At 63.2% G+C, this 17,307-nt stretch overlaps 1 protein-coding gene across 10 annotated transcripts in view; it reads left to right on the top strand.

The window, feature by feature from the left end:
- The window catches only part of Grm4 (glutamate metabotropic receptor 4), a 68,514-nt gene that overhangs the window by 26,153 nt on the left and 25,054 nt on the right, over positions 1–17,307 (top strand). For all 10 annotated transcript variants that reach the window (XM_021259989.2, XM_087210486.1, XM_087210483.1 and 7 more), the window contains one exon: positions 2,633–2,849. In XM_021259989.2, coding sequence (XP_021115648.1) covers positions 2,633–2,849 — 217 coding nt within the window. The remainder of the gene's footprint in view (positions 1–2,632; positions 2,850–17,307) is intronic.

The raw sequence follows: 17,307 nt of genomic DNA, 5'->3' as shown, positions 1-17,307 counted from the left end.
CAGCTGTGAGGGCTCTACCTGGCCAGGCCCTGTGGTGAGGGAGGCCTGGGGCCGGGGACTGTCGTGAAATGCTCGGATCCAAAGGGCTTGATGGTGGAATTTCTAAGTAAATCAATTTCACCTCATCTGAGCGACAGAGGTGTGCATACGATAAGCATGCAATTAATAATTATGTCCAGAAATTAGCTGTTGCTCGAAGCAGAGCCATTCACACAGCCTCTGGGCCCCAGGCCGTGCCCTGGCTGTCCTCTGTGTTGGGCACACCTGGGCCACTGCCGCTCACGGGTAGCAGTCAGGAGAGGAGGCTGGGCTGGCGCTTGCTGCCCCTGCCCGGGGACCTGCCCCACGGGAGATGTGGGTGGCCCTCACGCCCTCAGATTCCATATGCGTGCGTCACGTGTGGAAGGGGGTCACCTGCGGGAGTCTGAGCTTTCCCTGCCAGTTAATGGCATTGGCTCTGGAGTGCATCCCCTGGGTTCAAATTCTGGCTCAGCCACTCACTCGCTGTGTGACCTTGGGCCAGTTTCTTAACCTCTCTGTACCTCAGTTCTAGAAAAATGAGGCAAATAAGAAGACCTGCTTCACAGGGTCCCCATATGATTAGAGGTGTTCAGGTGTCTGAAATCCCTTAGGACAGTTCCCAGCACATGGGAAACCTAAGAAACGTCTGTTGTGTCTCAGCTGCTGACTGCGCGTGCGTGCGTGTGTGTGTGCGTGTGTGCGTGTGTGCGTGTGTGTGAATTCAGTTCCGTTCCGTTCCATTCAGCCCCGCGCCTTCCTGGCTCCTGGCTGTCCCAGTGGCAGAGGGAGCCGGGCCTGCAGCCCTGCACTGTGGCCCTGGGGATGCGCATCAGCCGGACTTGCCAGAGCTGTGATGTTACCGCTGGCAGGAAGCCAGGCGCTGGCAGGGTTTGGCAGGGCCTGAGCAGCACCCACCTCCGGCTGTGGTGTTCATTTCTGACCGATTCACCCACGAGAATCCACTCCACCGGTGCTCAGGATTGTGCTCAGTGAATCACTGCTGAGTGGTGACAGGCTCCTGAGAGTGTGTGGGGGGGTGGCCGCAGGAGCAGCCGAGGTGGAGCAGCCACATGGGCCCCAGGACTGAGGGGAAGTGGCCAGCACGGTGGGCAGCCCCAGGGGGAATGGGGAGGGCGGCTGTGGGAGGGGACAGGCCCCTCGTGTGGCCCTGGAGGGGACCCCTGTCAGGAGCCGACAGCCCCCCCACTCCGCCCGGTTTCTCCTCTTCCACCCCCGACTTTGGGAGCAGCCTGTGCACGCTGCAGCCTTCCCTGCCCTTCTCTGTGTGCCCCACAGTCCCGAGGGGTCCCCTGCCAGGCCCCCCGCCCGCACCGGCCTCCCTGCACTCCCATTTTCTCCCAACCCTCGGGGCCTTCCTGTGAGGGCTGCAGCCCCCCGTCCCTGGCCTTCTCCCCTCCCTGCCTCCGTGTCCCTGGCCAGCCCTCCATGCGGCCCTGAGTGGCCATAGCCTCTGAGGCATGGTGGCCTCCAACCCCAGTGTCCCCACCCTTGCCCACCAAGACCCATGGCTCCCGTGGCCGCCAGTCTGCCTCAGACTCCTCCAGGCAGCTCGCACCTGTCTGTCCTGCCTCAGCCTCCCCCAGCCATCTCCAGACCACACTGGACCTCCGTTAGGATGCGTCATCTACTCCCAAGTGTGTGAGCCGCCCCAGGTTCTTGTACCCCCTTTGCCCCAGAGCCCCCGCCGTCCCCATGTACCCGCTGCCTCCTGCCCCTCTGTCTCCCAGCTGATGCCAGCTGCCTAGCTCCCAGGCTCCTTAGCGAGGCCCGAGGCTGAGCTGAGTTCGGGTGCTGCCTCCTCCATCCATGTGTACCTGCCAGCGTCCCACAGCCCCAGGCAGGCCCCTCCTCAGCTGCAGCAATCCCCCCAGGTTTCCAGGGCGAGGATCTGAGCACAGGAAGTCTGAGTGTCCACGTGGGCAGAGGGGGAGGGAGACCCAGGGCCTGGCCAGCCCCAGGGCAGCGGGCGGGGGCCTCAGAGCTGGTGCCCGTGGGGGAGCTGTGAGGTGGGGAGGTGCAGGTGGGGAGCAGGGTCCCCTGAGGATGGCCGGCTGCAGCCAGGGGCCTGGTCTCAGGCCCTCAGGAGGCCCCGGGTGGGGGCTGCACCTGGGCTGCACAGGACAGAGGGTCACTAGCCCAGCAGGAGCCATGGGCACAGGGCTTGCTCTGTAGACAGAGGGGCTTCCTGGGGATGGAGGACGGACACCCGCCTCTGCCCATAACTGCAGGCCAAGACATCCTGCCAGCTTGGCCTGAGAGCTTCCAGCCATGCGTGTGTGTGTGTTTGTGCACGCGCACGTGTGTGCACATGTGTGTGCGTGTGTGCATGTGTGTGTCTTTGGGGACCGTCAGCCCAAGGCCAGCCGCACACTGGGGTGGACAGGATCTGGGGCGTGGGTGACACAGGAGCCCTGGCTGGGGCCATCGGCCCGGCTGACCGACCCGCATGGGCCCGGGGGGTTGTCTCTGCCCACCCCACAGGGCCCCTGCCACTCCAGAGGGCACGCGAGAGGAGGCCTTGCTTCGGGTGGGTCCGGGTGGTGTGCAGGGTGTGGTGCCAGTGCCCCTCAGCCGTCCCTCTCGCCCCCAGATCCCCCAGATCAGCTACGCCTCCACAGCCCCCGACCTGAGCGACAGCAGCCGCTACGACTTCTTCTCCCGCGTGGTGCCCTCGGACACGCACCAGGCGCAGGCCATGGTGGACATCGTCCGTGCCCTCAGGTGGAACTACGTGTCCACGCTGGCCTCGGAGGGCAGCTACGGCGAGAGCGGGGTGGAGGCCTTCGTGCACAAGTCCCGCGAGGACGGTGAGTAGGGAGGGTGGCCTGGCCGGTCGCCCCTGTGGGCTCACCCCTCTCTGAGCACTGGGGCTTGGCCGGTGGCCTCCCTCGTGCTGGGCCACCCTGCGGGGGCAGCGAAGGCCCCTCCCATGTGGGGGTCGTGTGGCTCGGGCCCCTGTGCGGGCTGTGGCGCAGGGCTCCCGAGGTGCCGGGGTAGGGCTGGATGTGCACAGTCCCTGCGGAGCCCTCCGTCCCCTCCTGGTCCGGCTCCACATAGCGGCTGGCACCCTGCCCTCGTGTGTACCCGCGTGGCCCCAGGATTCACTGCTGCTCCTCAGGCCCCAGCACGTCCGAGGTGGGCGGAGGTAGGCCCCGTGGATTAATCCTGCTGTCAACCCCCCCGGGAGCCCTTTAATTGTTCCGGGAAGCCGCTTGGGTGGCTGCAGCCTGGTGAGGGACACGAGGATGGACGGGACCCCCCTCCAAGTGGCTGGCGGTCAGCACCCCGTGGGGCACAGCCCCGCTCTGCCCCCTGCAGGCCCCGTGTCCCTCCCTCTGCCCCTGCCCGGCACTGCCCAGTCCTCCTCCAGCTCTCCTTTGCAGGACTTGGGGCAGAGGTACTGGACAGGAAGGGACAGAAGGCCCGGTCTTGCTGTGCCCTGGCCCTGCCCAAGAGGACCTAGCAGGCAACCCCAGGCCTCCCATGGCCCCAGGGGCCCGGCACCTGCTTCGCCAGCTGTCCCCCCACCTGGCCAGGCAGGTGGTGCTCATTCCCAATGCACAGGGTAAATCAAGGGCCAGCAAGGCCCCGCCATGGACAGTCCCAGGTCGCACCACACGTCAGGGTGGAGGAGGCTGCAGGAGGAGAGGTCCTAGCTGCCCTCACATCCATGTTCCGCCTGCCCCTGTCCGCACCTCACCAGCATCTCAGTCCGGTGCTGGGGAGTTAGGAGCAGATGCAGCCTGCACAGCCTGGGGAAGCCCGAGACCCAGCCCCTGCCCCACAGCCCCAGGGGGCCCCGCGGCCCCCTCCCTCTGTGTCCCGAGTCAGGGGAGCAGGGGCCCTGGCTGGGCCTCTCCCTGGGCGTGAGGGGCCGGGTTCCCTGCCCCCAGCTTTGCTTTGGGAGTGGCTGAGCTGGTGGAAGCAAAGAGAGAAAGCCGTGCTCGGTGCTGGCCAAATTGAAATCAGAATCGAGCGGCGGGCAGAAAGCGGGTGCACCTTGTAGCCTAATCCCTGCGAAGATTAAAGACGTCGTTCCGTGTACTGTATCGATTCGTCCTGAAGTACAGATCATCTGCGAGTGGCTCAGAGGAACAGGAGGGGATGAGGGAGCGGGACGCTGTGCGTGTGGCTGGGACGCACAGCAGAGGGGTGGTGAGTGGGTCCCAGGCCCTCGGCTGGGCTGTGGGTCCCTCCGAGGGGTGAGATTATGACCATTTTATAGATGAGTTGACTGAGGCCGAGCTGGGACAGGAAGCTGTCTTTGTCCTCTGGGTTGGACAGGCCCGAGGTGACCCCTGGAATGGCCCAGTGCTGACCTAGGCCATTGGCACAGGGCTTAAAGGAAGTCCAAGAGGCGTGGGAGCGCACACTTGTGATCCCAGCACTCTGGGAGGCTGAGGCAGGAGGATCTCAAGTTTGAAAATGTAGTGACTGAGCAAGATCCTGTCTCAAAAGAATAAAGAAGCGGCCCAGTGCCCTCAGCACCAGGCCCTCGCCCGGGTCACTCATGCTCTGCCCTGTCCCGGCCCTGCCTGCCTGTCCCAACACCGATCAGCATGCTAGGTGTTCTCGTCCCCATTTGACAGGTGAGGAACTGAGGCTCCGCAGGCACTGGCAGGCGTGGAGGCCTCTGTTCCTCTGCCACCGGCTCACATCAGGGAGGCCGCAGCGTGTGGCTCTCCAGGGACCCAGAGTCCCTCAGCCTCTGTTTCCTCTTCTGGGAAAAGGGGGGGAGTGGGAGGCGCTGTGGCCCCGAGACAGAGCCTGGGCCTGGACCAGGACTCGGTCAGCTGCCCGGGGCCCAGCCACCACGCCAGTGGAGTGGTGCGGCGGCTGGGGTCTCGTGCAGGCAGCAGTGCCCCGGCTGGGCCTGTGTGGGTGACGGGGAGCTGGGGACTGGGGGACACCAGATCAGGTCTCGGGGCTGAGTGCGGCAGGCGGACCCCTCCCTGGGCTGGGCCACATGAAGGAAGTGGGCGGGCCCTGTCCTGCAGGTGAATCTTGCACCTGGCCGCACCCAGGCCTGGACCTGAGGGACAAGCTGGGCCCTGCAGGCACCGCAGAAAGGAGCCTGGGCTTGGGCCTGGTCCTGGAGGACAGACAGGAAGTGCAGCCCCTCCCGCCGAGTCCCAGCCCCGCTGGAATTCTGGGGACACTGGGCACCAGGCGCTGGTCTGACTTCCTGCCGCCGCCGCCCGAGTGCTGAGTGGCGACAGTGACTTCCGTGCATTCCGATGCCCGTGTTGGAACAGTGGGTGCCCAGCAGGCCGAGTGGGCCAGCCCAGGAGAACCTGCGCGCTGGTGCCAGCCCCGGCCCATCTGGGCCATACTGCTGGGCCCCTGGCTTCTGGGGCCCCAGCCACCGAGGCTCCCGCATGAGGGGGTGTGGTGCCTGGGGTATCAGCCTGCGGGAGCCCCCAGGATCCACACTGCCCTGACCGCTGCCCCACCTCTCCTTCCCTCCCATCTCTTCCCCAGCCACACCAGCCTGCTCACTGCTGAAATCACCAGGCCCCAGCTGACCTCAGGGCCCTTGTGCTGGCTGCCCAGGAAGCTCTTTCCCTGTATATCCACGGGGCCCACATCCTCCTACACTCAGATGTCTCCTTTTCAGAGAAGCCCCTCTGGCCACCCGTCTTACACCGGCCCCCTCTCTAGTTTGTCACTCTGCTCCTTGGGCCCTGCTCTGTACCTTTTTATAGCACTGGACTCATCTGTTTTTATTTGTTAGTTTGTGGTCTACAAGGGCAGGGGTTTTTTGTCTGTTTTGTTCTCTGCTGCTTCCCCAGCATCTAGCACAGCCCCGGCTCATAGTAGTTGCTCAAGAAGCATTCACTGAATGACCAGTGGGTCAGGAAACCCAGGCCCCTACTTCCTTAGCCCTCTTCCCAGCCTGGGTGTGAGGGGCTGCTCTCCCTTGGGGCAGATGAGGCTGTGAGAGTACAGGACTCTGGGCTAGGTTGGGCTGCCCCGGGGAGCCCCCCGAGCTCCCTGGCTGTCCCCTGCCTCTGCTGACACACTGGGGACAGAAATCCTTCCCCAGAGGCGGGAGGCATGGACGGGAGGCCTCGGGGGCTGTCGCTGCTCCGTCAGGCTTGGCTGCTCGGAAATGTGGGGTTTGAATCTCTCTTCTCACCACTGCGGCTGCCTGGGGCACCTCAACCCCGGGCGCTGCCTGGCCTGGGAGAGAAAGGGGTGCAACCCTCTCGCCCAACTTGGGGTGCCCAGCTGGCCCACTGTGGGTCTTTCCGTACCTGCCGGGCGCCACTTGGAGCCCCCCAGCCCCGCGCACGGTAGGTGCCCCGCGGTGTGGACCCTCACCCTGAAGCACAGCTGCCCCTCGGTGTCTGCCAACTTCCCTCCGCCTCTTCGCGCCCCAGGTGAGGACCCCGCAGGCCCCGGCCCCCGTCACTAGGTGGGCCCCAGTGGATGTTTGTATGGTGAGCGGCGCATCCCCGCCCTTCAGGGGCCTCTCCTCCGCCTGGGACAGGAGTGGGGGAGCTGCCGCCCCCAGGCACAGGGGCAGACTTTCTCCCAGAGCAGCGGCTTCAGGCCGCTTTCCCCCCTGGAGCCCAAGGCCACCCTGTCCCCACTCCCACCTGCTGCCTGTCACTGCCTCGGTGCAGATCAAGTGGACCTGGCGCTGCGCCCTCTGCCGAGCATCGGGGCCGCCGGACCGGCTGGGTCCCCTTGCCGGCCGGAGATTGGCAAGGTGTTCGCCTGAGTGTGACTGCCCCGTGATACCAGGGCAGTCCCGTGGCGCCAGGAAGATGAGCCCCGCGCCGGCCTGCCCGCCTCGGGGACTTCGCCTGTCTGCTCTGGTTTCCCTGACGCTCTGATGTCATCAGGGCCTGCGCCGTTCCATGGGGCCACGCTGCTCCCTCCGCCTCCTCTCAGCTGATGGGGTAACAGGAGGAGGGCGTCAGAGGCGACCTTTCTTGCTCGAAGTCTGCATCCCTACCCTGCTGGACAGGAAGTCACCTATCCGTGCTCCTCCTTTTCAGAACACCTGTGGGTCTGAATCTCCTCTGCGGCCTTGATCTTCGGAAGCCGCTCCCTCCAGGGCATCTGTGAGGCCAGATGGGGCTGCTTCCCGTGCGTGTGTGTGTGTGTGTGTGTGTGTGTGTGTGTGTGTCCCTTCCTGAGTCCCCAGCCCTCCCCGAGCCTGGAGCTGGGGTGGGCTCTGCCTCCCCACAGCCCTCACCCGCCTGGCCGGTATCAGGAACCTGACTCTCCTTTTGCCCCCCCTTGGCTCTGCTCCAACTGGAGACTCCACCCCCGTTGTACAGAGGAGGCAGCTGGGGCCCAGGCTGGCAGGGATGGGGGGAGATGGCTCTGCTTGGGACAGGGAGGAAAAGCCGAGGGACGGGGTACTGATGGGACAGGAAACGGTGGGGGCGGGGCTGTGGTTTTCCCACCTGGTCTGAGCTGTATAAGACGCTGGCAAAGCTGGCCATGGTGATGCCTGCCTGTGATCCCAGCACTTGGGAGGCTGAGGCAGGATTGCCGAGAGTTTGAGGCCAGCCTGGGCTACACAGCGAGACTCTGTTTAAAAAAACCAAAAACCAAAAACCAAACCAAAACAAATGCAGCATCGTAGGGGGGAGAGAGAGTGTGTGTGTGTGTGTGTGTGTGTGTGTGTGTGTGTGTGGCTGTGGCCCCTGGTGCTCCCGGGGATCTCGGGGCACGGGTGGCCCTGAGCCTGTCCCAGGGGTGCAGCTGTGGGGGTGGTGTGGTCCTTCTGCCTTTCAGCCCTTTAGTCCTTCACATTCTGAGTAATTCATTCACCTGTGGGGTGGATGCTGAGCACCTCTGTGCCGGGCACCGAGGCTGAGAAGCTGCAGGCCCTGGCGGCTGGAGAGAGCAGGGTAGCTCACAGGGACGAAGCGGCCAGCGGCCGGTGACGCCCTCCAGACAGGCGCAAGCAGGGACGCTGCTGCCCAGCAGACCCCAGGGGAGATCTGTGGGAGGAGCCTGGGCCCGGCCAGAGCACCAGCACGTGTCAAGGTCCTGAGGTGCAGCTGCTGGGCACTGGGGGTTCCCGGGAGGAGGTGCAGATGCTGAGCGGGAGGAGGAGGAGCTCAGGTCTCAAGGGTGCAGTGGCCGCTCTGAGACTCTGGCTTTGGCTCTCATGGGGCCACTGCAGTGAGCAGGACTGTCGGCAGGGACTTAGCTCTGACAGCCCCCCGTTGTCCTGTAGGGGTGGATAGGGGCCTGGGCTGCCGGGGAGGTTACTTCCGCTCATCTAGCAAGAGGTGGGGGGAGGGATCGCCCCAAGGCTGGGCGCCCCGCGAAGCGCTGGCTGCAGCCCCCACCACGCTGGCAGCTCCCCCTCTTCACCATCAGTTTCTCTTCCATCCGAACTGTGCGTTTCTGACAGTGCTTCGCGTGCTTCCTGGGTCCAGGCAGGGCTGAGTGCATCGCTAGGCCAGGCCTGGAAGCCTGAAGCCAGTGTCCCCAATAACCCCCGGTCTGGCTGATGGAGACAGGGCAGGTGTGAGGAGGGGACCCAGCCGCAGGACGTGGTGGGCAGTGGCCACCCAGGCAGAGTGCTGTCCTCAGGCTCGCCCCTTGGAGGCAGGAGCCACAGCAACCTGGGGAAGCCGCCAGTGCTCTTGGGCTCTGGTTTCCTCTGCTGGTCTCTGCAAGATGACAAAACCAGGTGAATTGCTGGGAGAAAGGTGGAGCAGGGTGGCTGGCTTCTCCCTCTGCTGCTGCGGCCTCCTCTTCCTCCCTGTAGCAGTGCTCATCTTGCCGTAAACAGAGCCGTCATACGGATATTCCACACAAATTCTCATTTTCAATGAGCACAGGAAAGCTAACAATGTCTGGAGGCCCAAGGGAGCCCTGGGGAGGGGGAGGGGAAGCAGGACAAAGCGACAGGCCGGAAAGTGTCTGCCCTCTCCCAGCGCCCCCTGCCTGGCCCACTTTCTGTGCAGAGAAGGCACAGCCCGGAAGGTAGGGAGCCAAGGTGGGGAGGGAAACGGGGGAGGGAGAGGCAGGGAGAAGGGGCGGAGGGGCCAGGCTCTGGCTCGTGGGGCTCAGTTTCCTTCTCTGTAAAATGGTCCTAACACCCAGCACCTGAGTTGACTGGGGGGAGATGATGAGCAAAATTATTGGACAGCGGAGAGCTACAGCCAGGTGGGGAGGCAGAGGTGGGCAGGAGTGTAGGGGGACAGGGGCTGGAGGCCTTTGGGACAGTAGGCCAGCTGTTTTTGGGGTGGTTTTTTTTTGGTACCAGAGATTGAACTCGGGACCTTGCACTTGTGGGGCAGGCAGCGGCACCACTGAGCTAAATCCCCGGCCTTAGGCCAGCTCTTAATGAAGACATCCACCCACTGCCTTCCACCCATCCACCCACCCATCCACCCACACATGCATCCGTTTGTTCCTCAGCACCACAGTGCTTCCCAGGTGCTGTGAGCTCCTCCAGGCCAGGCCTCTTGTCTGTCCTCTGTTCTGTGCCCACGTCCAGGGCTGCCCCGGCTCTGGACGCCCCCCCTGAGGCCACTCCAGGTTGCTCCGGACTGAGCCTGGCTGCCCTCTGCTTACTGCCACGTCCCTGTCACTCTGCTTCCAGGTCTGACCAAGCCAGTGTCAGGCTTTGGGGCTCCAACCCTTTTCCTAACAAGCCCACGGGAGCCTGGGGCCATTTGGGGGCCAGAGGCGGGCATTTCTTCAGCTCCCAGACCACATCCAGGCCCGAAACCCTGGGTCCCAGGCAGCCCGGCATCTCCAGAAGGTCTCCCTGGTGCTCGGAGTCAGACCCTGTCCTCCACCAAGGCCAACAGGCAGAGCCCAGTCCGTCTGCGCTCCTCCTCCATCCCAGGCATGGGTCGGCAATGTCCCGTTTCCCAGTGGAGGAGGCTGCTGCCTGGTGGGGTGAAGGGGTCAGGGCCAAGGCTACACCCAGCCCTGGCCTCTCCCCAACCCTGGGCCCAGTGCTCTTCTCCTGCTCTTCTGCTGTGGAGGAGCTGGCGCCTCGCCCCCTCCCTGCCCTGGTCTGAGAAGGGGTGAGCAGCTGGTGTGGGAGAGGGTCCGGGAGGACTTCATTACCCAGTGCCTGCGGGTGGTGGGTGGGGGCCCAGCCCACTGCTGGCGGGGAGACATGCTTGGCCTGCCTTCATAATTACATCTCAGCATTTCATTTTGCTTGTCAGTTTCCACTTCCTGGGGATGTGGGCTCCTAAATATTTCATCCTGGCCTGGAGTCGCTGGTTCCTCTCTGGCCAAACCACAGGCCCGGCTGCTGGCCCCTCACCCTGTGCCTCCTTTCCAACCTGAGTCTCGATCCCCGCCTGGAGTGCAGCTAGTGGGGGGTCACTTTCCGGGTCCCCGCCTCCACCCAGGAGTCTCCACTACCAGACAGCCCCACGCTGGCTCCGCCTTCCTGGTGTCTGGGGTGAAGAGGCTGGCAGACAGCAGGGCTGGACATTAGGATCAGCACAAGCACCTGTTACGGGGCACTGCCTGTGTTCCTGGCTCTCTGCTGGAACCAGGGGAGTCAGGAATGAGAGAGGCATGGTCTTCCCTTGAAGGGGCTCACGGGCTGATGGCAGAAACCAACATCACTGTCATCATAGCAAGCCCGGATCTGAACACCTTCCCTGTACTCATCTGTTCTCCTCACTTTGTTATGAGGAGACAAGATCCAGAGAGGATGAATAACTTATCCAAAGCTACACAGTCCATTAGTCAGCTTTCCCAGTGCTGGGACAAAATGACTGACACTTGCAAGCTAAAGGAGGGAAGTTTTACTTTGGCTCACGGTTTCAAAGGGTTCAGTCCATCGCTGTCTAGCTCCAAGCTAGAAGTGGCCTGGTGCGAACGGCTGCTCAAGCCAGAAAGCAGAGAGAGAGAAAGGAGGAGCCAGATGGGGTGATATACCCCATCCTGTGACCTCCTCCTCCAGCAGGCCCTGGCTCCTAACAACACACTCAGCTATGAAACACAAATGGACCAGTCCACTCATGATTCAGTTACTTTCTGAAAGCCCCGAGTGCAGGCATGAGACTGGGGGATAGTTTAGCTCTAAATCATGACACGTAGCTAAGGAATGCTGGAGCTGGGCTTTGAACCCCAGCAACTTGGCTCCAGCCCTCTCCCCATGGCAGGCGGGTTACAGAAGTGGCCATAGGACAGCAGGCGCCAGCAGCATGGGACAGAGGGGTGTGATGGAGCCCACCATGCAGACTGGCTCCCTTTACGGATGGGGTGGATGTGTCCTAGGGACAGAGCTGGAGAATCAGGGCTCAGTGGGGGTGCTGGGCAGACGGGGTCAGGAAGGGGATCGCTGGCTTAGGACCAGCGCTGGAAAGGCTCAGGGTGGGACAGTTCCGGGTGTGTTGGCGGACGTGGTCTTGCTGGGTGAGGTGAAGCTCTGAGGAGGAGGAAGGGACCCAGAAGCTGACATGTGACCTCCAAGCCCAGGTTGTCATTGGCGCTGGGGCAGATGGGGAAGAGAGTGGTGCCCCCCAAAGTCCAGGGCTGACCGGACATGACCTGGACAGCGATCCTGAGCCACACTAGGCAGTCTGGGGTCTGTGTGGGCCTCTGGAAACCCTTTTTTGTTTTGGAAGGGTCTTGTTCTGTAGCGCAGGCTGGCCCTGAACTCACAGTGATCCTCCTGCCTCAGCCTCCTGCGTGCTGGGATCATAAGTGTGCACCACCATGCCTGGCCAAACCCCCTTCTTTCCCTGAGCTGAACCTGAGAGGTGGCTGCATCCCCTCCAACCCTGAATGCTGAGCATGGCCACCCTGAGGGTCGGGGGCCAGGGCAGGTGAGGGGGGCCCACCACCTCCCTGTGCCCGGCCCCTCCCTGCCCTCCCCACCACCTGCCTCTGAAAGTGTCCTTTCCTTTTTCTGTTTTCCCCAGCTTTCTTGCTTCCAAGGTGTTTTGCCTAAATGGGTCTGTGTTGAGATATTAGGTCGATCATTCAGCGAATTTGCGTCTGCTCGGAGTCTGACCCATGAATAATGCAGCTCTGAACAATGCAGCCCGTGCCTCCTGACGAGAGGATGCAGGGCTCAGCTCTCCTGGTGGCTCTGGCCTGCGTCCTCCCCACCCCACGGGATGCCCAGGGCCTAGGGTGTCCTCTCCTCACGTAGCCCTGCTGCCTGTCTCCACAGCTGGCAGCCGTGTGATTCCCTCGTCCCCTCCCTGCCCCGTCGGCCACCCCGAACCCCCAAATCCAGCCCGGTTCTCCTGCAGGGGCAGGGTTGGGGATGAGTGGGAACTGGGGACCGAGGGAGCGGGTCAGAGAAGCGCATGGGGTGCCACAGGGGCCCCGGGGCTGGCCTGGGCGTGGGGTCGTGTGGGGCCTCTGGGGTGTGGAGCGTGGCTGTGTGTGGTTGTGGGGCTGTGTGTCTATGTGTGTCTGTTGTACACGTGATGCATGTTGTGTGAGTGATTATGGCTGGGTGTGTGGTGTTTGTGTGGTTGTGGTTGTGTATGTGAGGTGTGTGTCTGTGTGTGAGGTGTCCTGGGATGTGGGTGCAGTGTGAGGCTTTGGTCGTGTGCAGTGATTTCGTGTGTGTGCACGTGTGTGTGTGGGGGCCTCTAGCAGTCCTTGGGCCTCTGGCTTGGCCAGTGCTGCCCACATCCGGTTTGGGGCCCCAGGCTGTGGCCTCAGCAGTCCTGTCTTGACTGGTGGGGTGGCGAGGACTCAGCTCCTGGGCTGCAGCCCAAACCCCACCCTGAGGCGGTGGCTTCAGATGTGTCTGGCCCCGTCCCTGTCCCCACAGGGTGGAGCTGAAGTCCTTCCCAGGTCCCCAGGTGGACCCTGGCAACTCGCCTGGAGCCTCACAGCCAGGAAGCAGGGGCTGATCCCCCAGGGCCCATGGCCTGCGCTGGGCGGGAAGCGAGGAAGCTGACCCTCATTGGCCTTGGCATCTGCAACTCCGGTACCCGTCGAATCTCTCACCAGGGAGCCCACTGTGTGCCACAGGCTGGAGAGGGCGCAGTGCAGAGGGAGCCTCTCACCTCTTTCCTCCTCTGCTGGCCCGGCTGTCCAGGCTGGCTCGCCCTTTTCTCCACCTGCTCCTGCTTTGCGTGCCCCGGGAGGAAGTGAGTACCCACAGAGCAGGCCTGGGCTGTGGCCAGGGCAGCAGCACAAGTGGAGCCTGTGCTGAGTGGACAGTGGGCACCACGTGGGGCCGAGGGCGGGGGCTGTGGGGCAGGGAGGCCCCCAGGGTGGGTGCGGGCGCCCCTGGGATTCCTCCTGCCATGTCCCTGAATCATGCTCATGTCCCTGCCAAGCTGTCCCCGGGGGTCCCGGGTAGCTGGGCACTCTGTCGTCCCTTTGTCCAGCAGGCACGGGTGGCCACCTGTCCCCAGGAGACGCTGCCGATGTCCTGGGCAGAAAGACCCCAGGAGATGGCGGGGCCTGCTGAGGGAAGGCTGGCCCAGGAGCCAGAGTAGGACCTTAGCTGTCACCGACCCCTCTGAGCAGCTCTTTCTGGTCCTTTTCCTGAGCCACTTTGGAGGGGGGAATGGGTGAGGGCCTGGCCTTGTGGGGGGAGGCCAGGGAGAGAAAGAACTGTGTGTGAGTGCGTGCATGTGTGTGCATGAGTGCCTGTGTGTGCGCACAGCAGCCTCCCTCCAGCCCACGCCCCCTCTCTGCTGGGGACCTCGGGGACCGGGGACCCCTCCTGTCTTTGGGTTGCCTGGCCGTCCCTCCCCCACCTCATTGTGATTTGCCACCTTCACATTTTGCTCCAGTGTAAATTTTTCCACTTGATTTCTTAGGGCTGGTCTCTCTGTTGTTTTTCTCTGTTTTTAAATCTAAAAGGAGTTTTTAAAAGGAAAAGGGAGAGGGAGGTGAGGAGTCTCTGTGGGGGCCCCAGGACCAGCCGCCTGGCCGCACCTGAGCCGCAGAGAACACCGGGAGCTGGCGGGGCCCTGGGTGTCAGCAACCCCACGCGGTGCTGGAGCGAGAGGGCTGGGCAGTACCCGGTGGGCGTGCTGGCTGTGGCCGGCCTCGGGGAGGGGGTCAGCTCCTCGCAGGGGTCCCTGAGCCTGGCCGGGGTAGGTCTCATGGTGCGTGGGTGACAGAAGGAACGGGATGTGAAGGAAACGTGGGAAGGAGGACAGAGGGGCGGACAAGCTGGAGGGCGTGGCTGTGAGCTCAGCCGACCCCTGGCTGCCCGGCAGAGGGGTGGGAGACACAGGCAAAGGCAGGCTCCTCCCTCGAGGGCAGGTGGAGCCTGCGGATCTGGGGCGGTCGGCAGGGGCAGGGGCGGAAGGCAGGCGCTGGCCCCACAAGCGGCCCTCGGGCTGGAGATGCTGCTGGCTGCGTGTCGCTGCTGCCCTTGGTGCAAGGCCTGAGGAGTTCTTCTGTGCAGGGCTGGGGTGCAGCTCAGGGAGGGAGCACATGCTAGAGGCCCGGGGTTCGAGTCCCAGCGTTGAAAAGAGTTTTGTTCAGCTTGGGTCTGGGTTACCAAGTATTTACAGGTTGTCCTCTGGGTCTCTGTGAAGAAATGGAATGTGGCTCAGTCCTGTCCCCACTTCCCTTCGTGAGGTGATCATGATTCTGATGGGTGGGTTCCCTTCCTGTCCGTGTTTAGTCACTCAACAAACTTTTATTGCAAACCTAGTATGTGCCAAGCTGTACACTCCGTGCCAAACACGGAGCATAAGGGAGATCTCCTGTCCTCGTGCAGCTTCTACTCGAGGCTGCGTATGTGGATGTGTCCAGAGACGAGTGTCCCCTGTGGTCTTTGAGTCGTGCGTGGATGAGACTGACCCTGCTGCAGCTTGCTGTTTTCAGGCCATTTTATGTTTTTTGGCACTTGTCATGGTGGCATACGAGGGCAGTTTATCAATCTTAACTACGCAACGTCCCGCAGGACAGACACATCGCAGTTTATCCCTTCTCCTGTTGTAAAATATTTAGATTGTTTCTGTTATTGGCAGCTGCAGGCAGTGCTGTGGTGAGTGCTTTTGTGTGCGTCCCCTGCCAATCCGCTGGGTCCCTGGGAAGGAGAGTGGGGAGGTGGCACCAGCGTCCGGGCCACCAGGACCTGGCCTTCCCAGTCACGGCCCCAGCCCCCGCCTGCTCTGATGGACACGCCTTGATCAATCTCCAGGGCAGGCTGGGGCCAAGGACAGCCAGTTTTGATGGATGGGACAGTGTAGAAGGGCAGCCGGAGGGAGGGCAGGCCCGGGGATACTGCAGCGGGTGGCGGGGGTGGAGCCTGGGCCTAGAGGGAGGGCAGCACTTCCGGGCCCAGCAGAAGGTGGCCTGGGCTCTCACTGCCCTGGGCAGGCATTGAGCCTTGGGTGAGCCTGTGCCAGCTGCCTCATGCCCTGGGCCAGGCCTGCCCCCTCTGGTCCAGCTCTGTGTGCCTCTGAACCTGGGTCTTTCGGCCCCCACAGCTCAGAGTACTCAGATGCTTTCCTATCCCCAGCCTGGGAGGTGTGTGAGCCCCTTGAGACCAAGCCTGGCCTGGTGCCAGGTGCGAAATGGCTCTGTCATCGCTGTCCCCAGGGCCACTTCAGTCGGCCCAGCTGTGTCTGGAGACTAGGGGAACAGCTGTGGCCGAGGCTGTGCCACCACTGGAGTTGGGTCCCTAGGGGACCTCCGTGGCAGTCCCGTGATGCCCTCCCACCACGGGCGGCGGAGCCAGGGACCCGCGGGCGCTCGCTTCCTCCTGCAGCAGCAGCACAGCAGGGGCCAGTGCCCCAGGCTGCACGAGGCTGGCCAGCCCCTCCCCAGCCCTTCTCCACTTGGGGCTGCCACCTTGGAGAAGCCACTTAACCCGAGTACCAGTTTCCTTGCCCACACACTGGCTGTGCGGTGCTGATCCTGGGAGCAGAGGAGCACCGTGTGGCACCTGAGCACCTGCCACCCCGCTGGTGTTCATGTGTCACCTGGCTCCCCTCCAGACACCCCTTCTATTGGCAAGAATGTCGCACCTTAAAAAACCAGGCAAGGGCCGGGGATTTAGCTCAGTGGCAAGGCGCCTGCCTTGCAAATGCAAGGTCCTGAGTTGGATCCTCAGTACCAAAAAAAAAAGCAGGCAAGGTGGGTCTAGGGAGGAGTGGCCCAGATCTCCCACTCTGGTTTCTCCTTATTTGAGAGAGATTCACAGTCCCCCATATCCGCTCCTCCCTCCAGGGCCAGGTGCAGTCCAGCCTCTTCCTCCGGTCCATCTGTCTCCCCAGACTAGGGGAGAAATGTCACAATTGGCCCACTTTCTAATTGGAAAGAAACCATATGGAGGGGCTAGCAGGGAGCTGGGCGCCTGCTGCCACCATCAGCACCTGGCTGGGGCCATGGCTGTGGGCTCCAGGGCCGGGAGGGGCTGTGGTCAGGCTCAGGGACCCCTGCTGCCTCTCCCCAACCCACTGCTCCTGTGGCTGCGCCCCTTGCTGGTGCTAGGGACTTCTTGGGGGGACCTGTGTAGCTGTGCGTGTGTGCACGCGTGTGCCGTGGCCTGTGGCCTGGGCCTCTTGGGGTACCTGGCACGGAGCAGCCACTCCCGCTGAGCAGGCTTGCTGTCCAGTGCCCTGGCATCTGTCCGCTCCAGCTCGGCGTCGCTGCCTGTGAGCAGCCTCCTGTGGGCTGCGCCTGGTGGGCTGGGGTGAGCCCAGGCAGAGGCTCAGGTGAGGCCAGGGTGCCCAGGCAGCATGTGGGGGGCCAGGTGGCCCAGAGGAGGCCAGAGCTGGGGGGCCTGGCTTCATTGTGGTTCACCTTGTGCTCTCCTTCGGCTGAGCCCTGCTCTGTCACTGGGCCGTGGGGTCACATTCTCTGTTCCGAGCCCCTGGCCGCAGCAGGGCAGGGTGCTTCGTGGCTTTGGGCGAGCCCCCTCCCTGCACCAGCTCCTCATGTGTCAGATGCAGGGGGTCTTTAGCCGCTTCTGTGCCAGCGGACTGGAAGGGACTTAAATCCGTAAACAATGCCCAGCCTCTGCCAGCTCTAGAGAGCCGTCTGCGGCTGCCACTGGCTGGGTGCACAGCGACTGGGGGAATGGGGGGGCCACACAGCCTGGCGTGAGTCCCCGAGGCTGCTGGGGCCCAGCGGGCAGGGCCCTCTGACAGGGGCCGGGGACCATGTGGATGTTGTGGTGGGCACTGCAGGCCCACAGTGGCTTCATCTGACTTAGCCCTCCAGAAGCCTTTGCAGGTGGTCACAGTGACAACAGCGGACGCCTGCAGCCCCGAGGCCTGAGGAGCACTGGATTTATGTGCATTATCTCTCCTGTTCCATAACAACCTGGAGGAGTAGGTTGCCCGATTATCTCCACTGTATCCAAGACGT

This window comes from Heterocephalus glaber, unplaced genomic scaffold (assembly GCF_053883595.1).
Source record: "Heterocephalus glaber isolate CG9 unplaced genomic scaffold, H.glaber_assembly_v1.0 deba00001141, whole genome shotgun sequence".
Taxonomy (NCBI): Eukaryota; Metazoa; Chordata; class Mammalia; order Rodentia; family Bathyergidae; genus Heterocephalus; species Heterocephalus glaber.
Note: the sequence above shows the minus strand (reverse complement) of the source record. Positions and strands in the feature narration are given on the sequence as shown.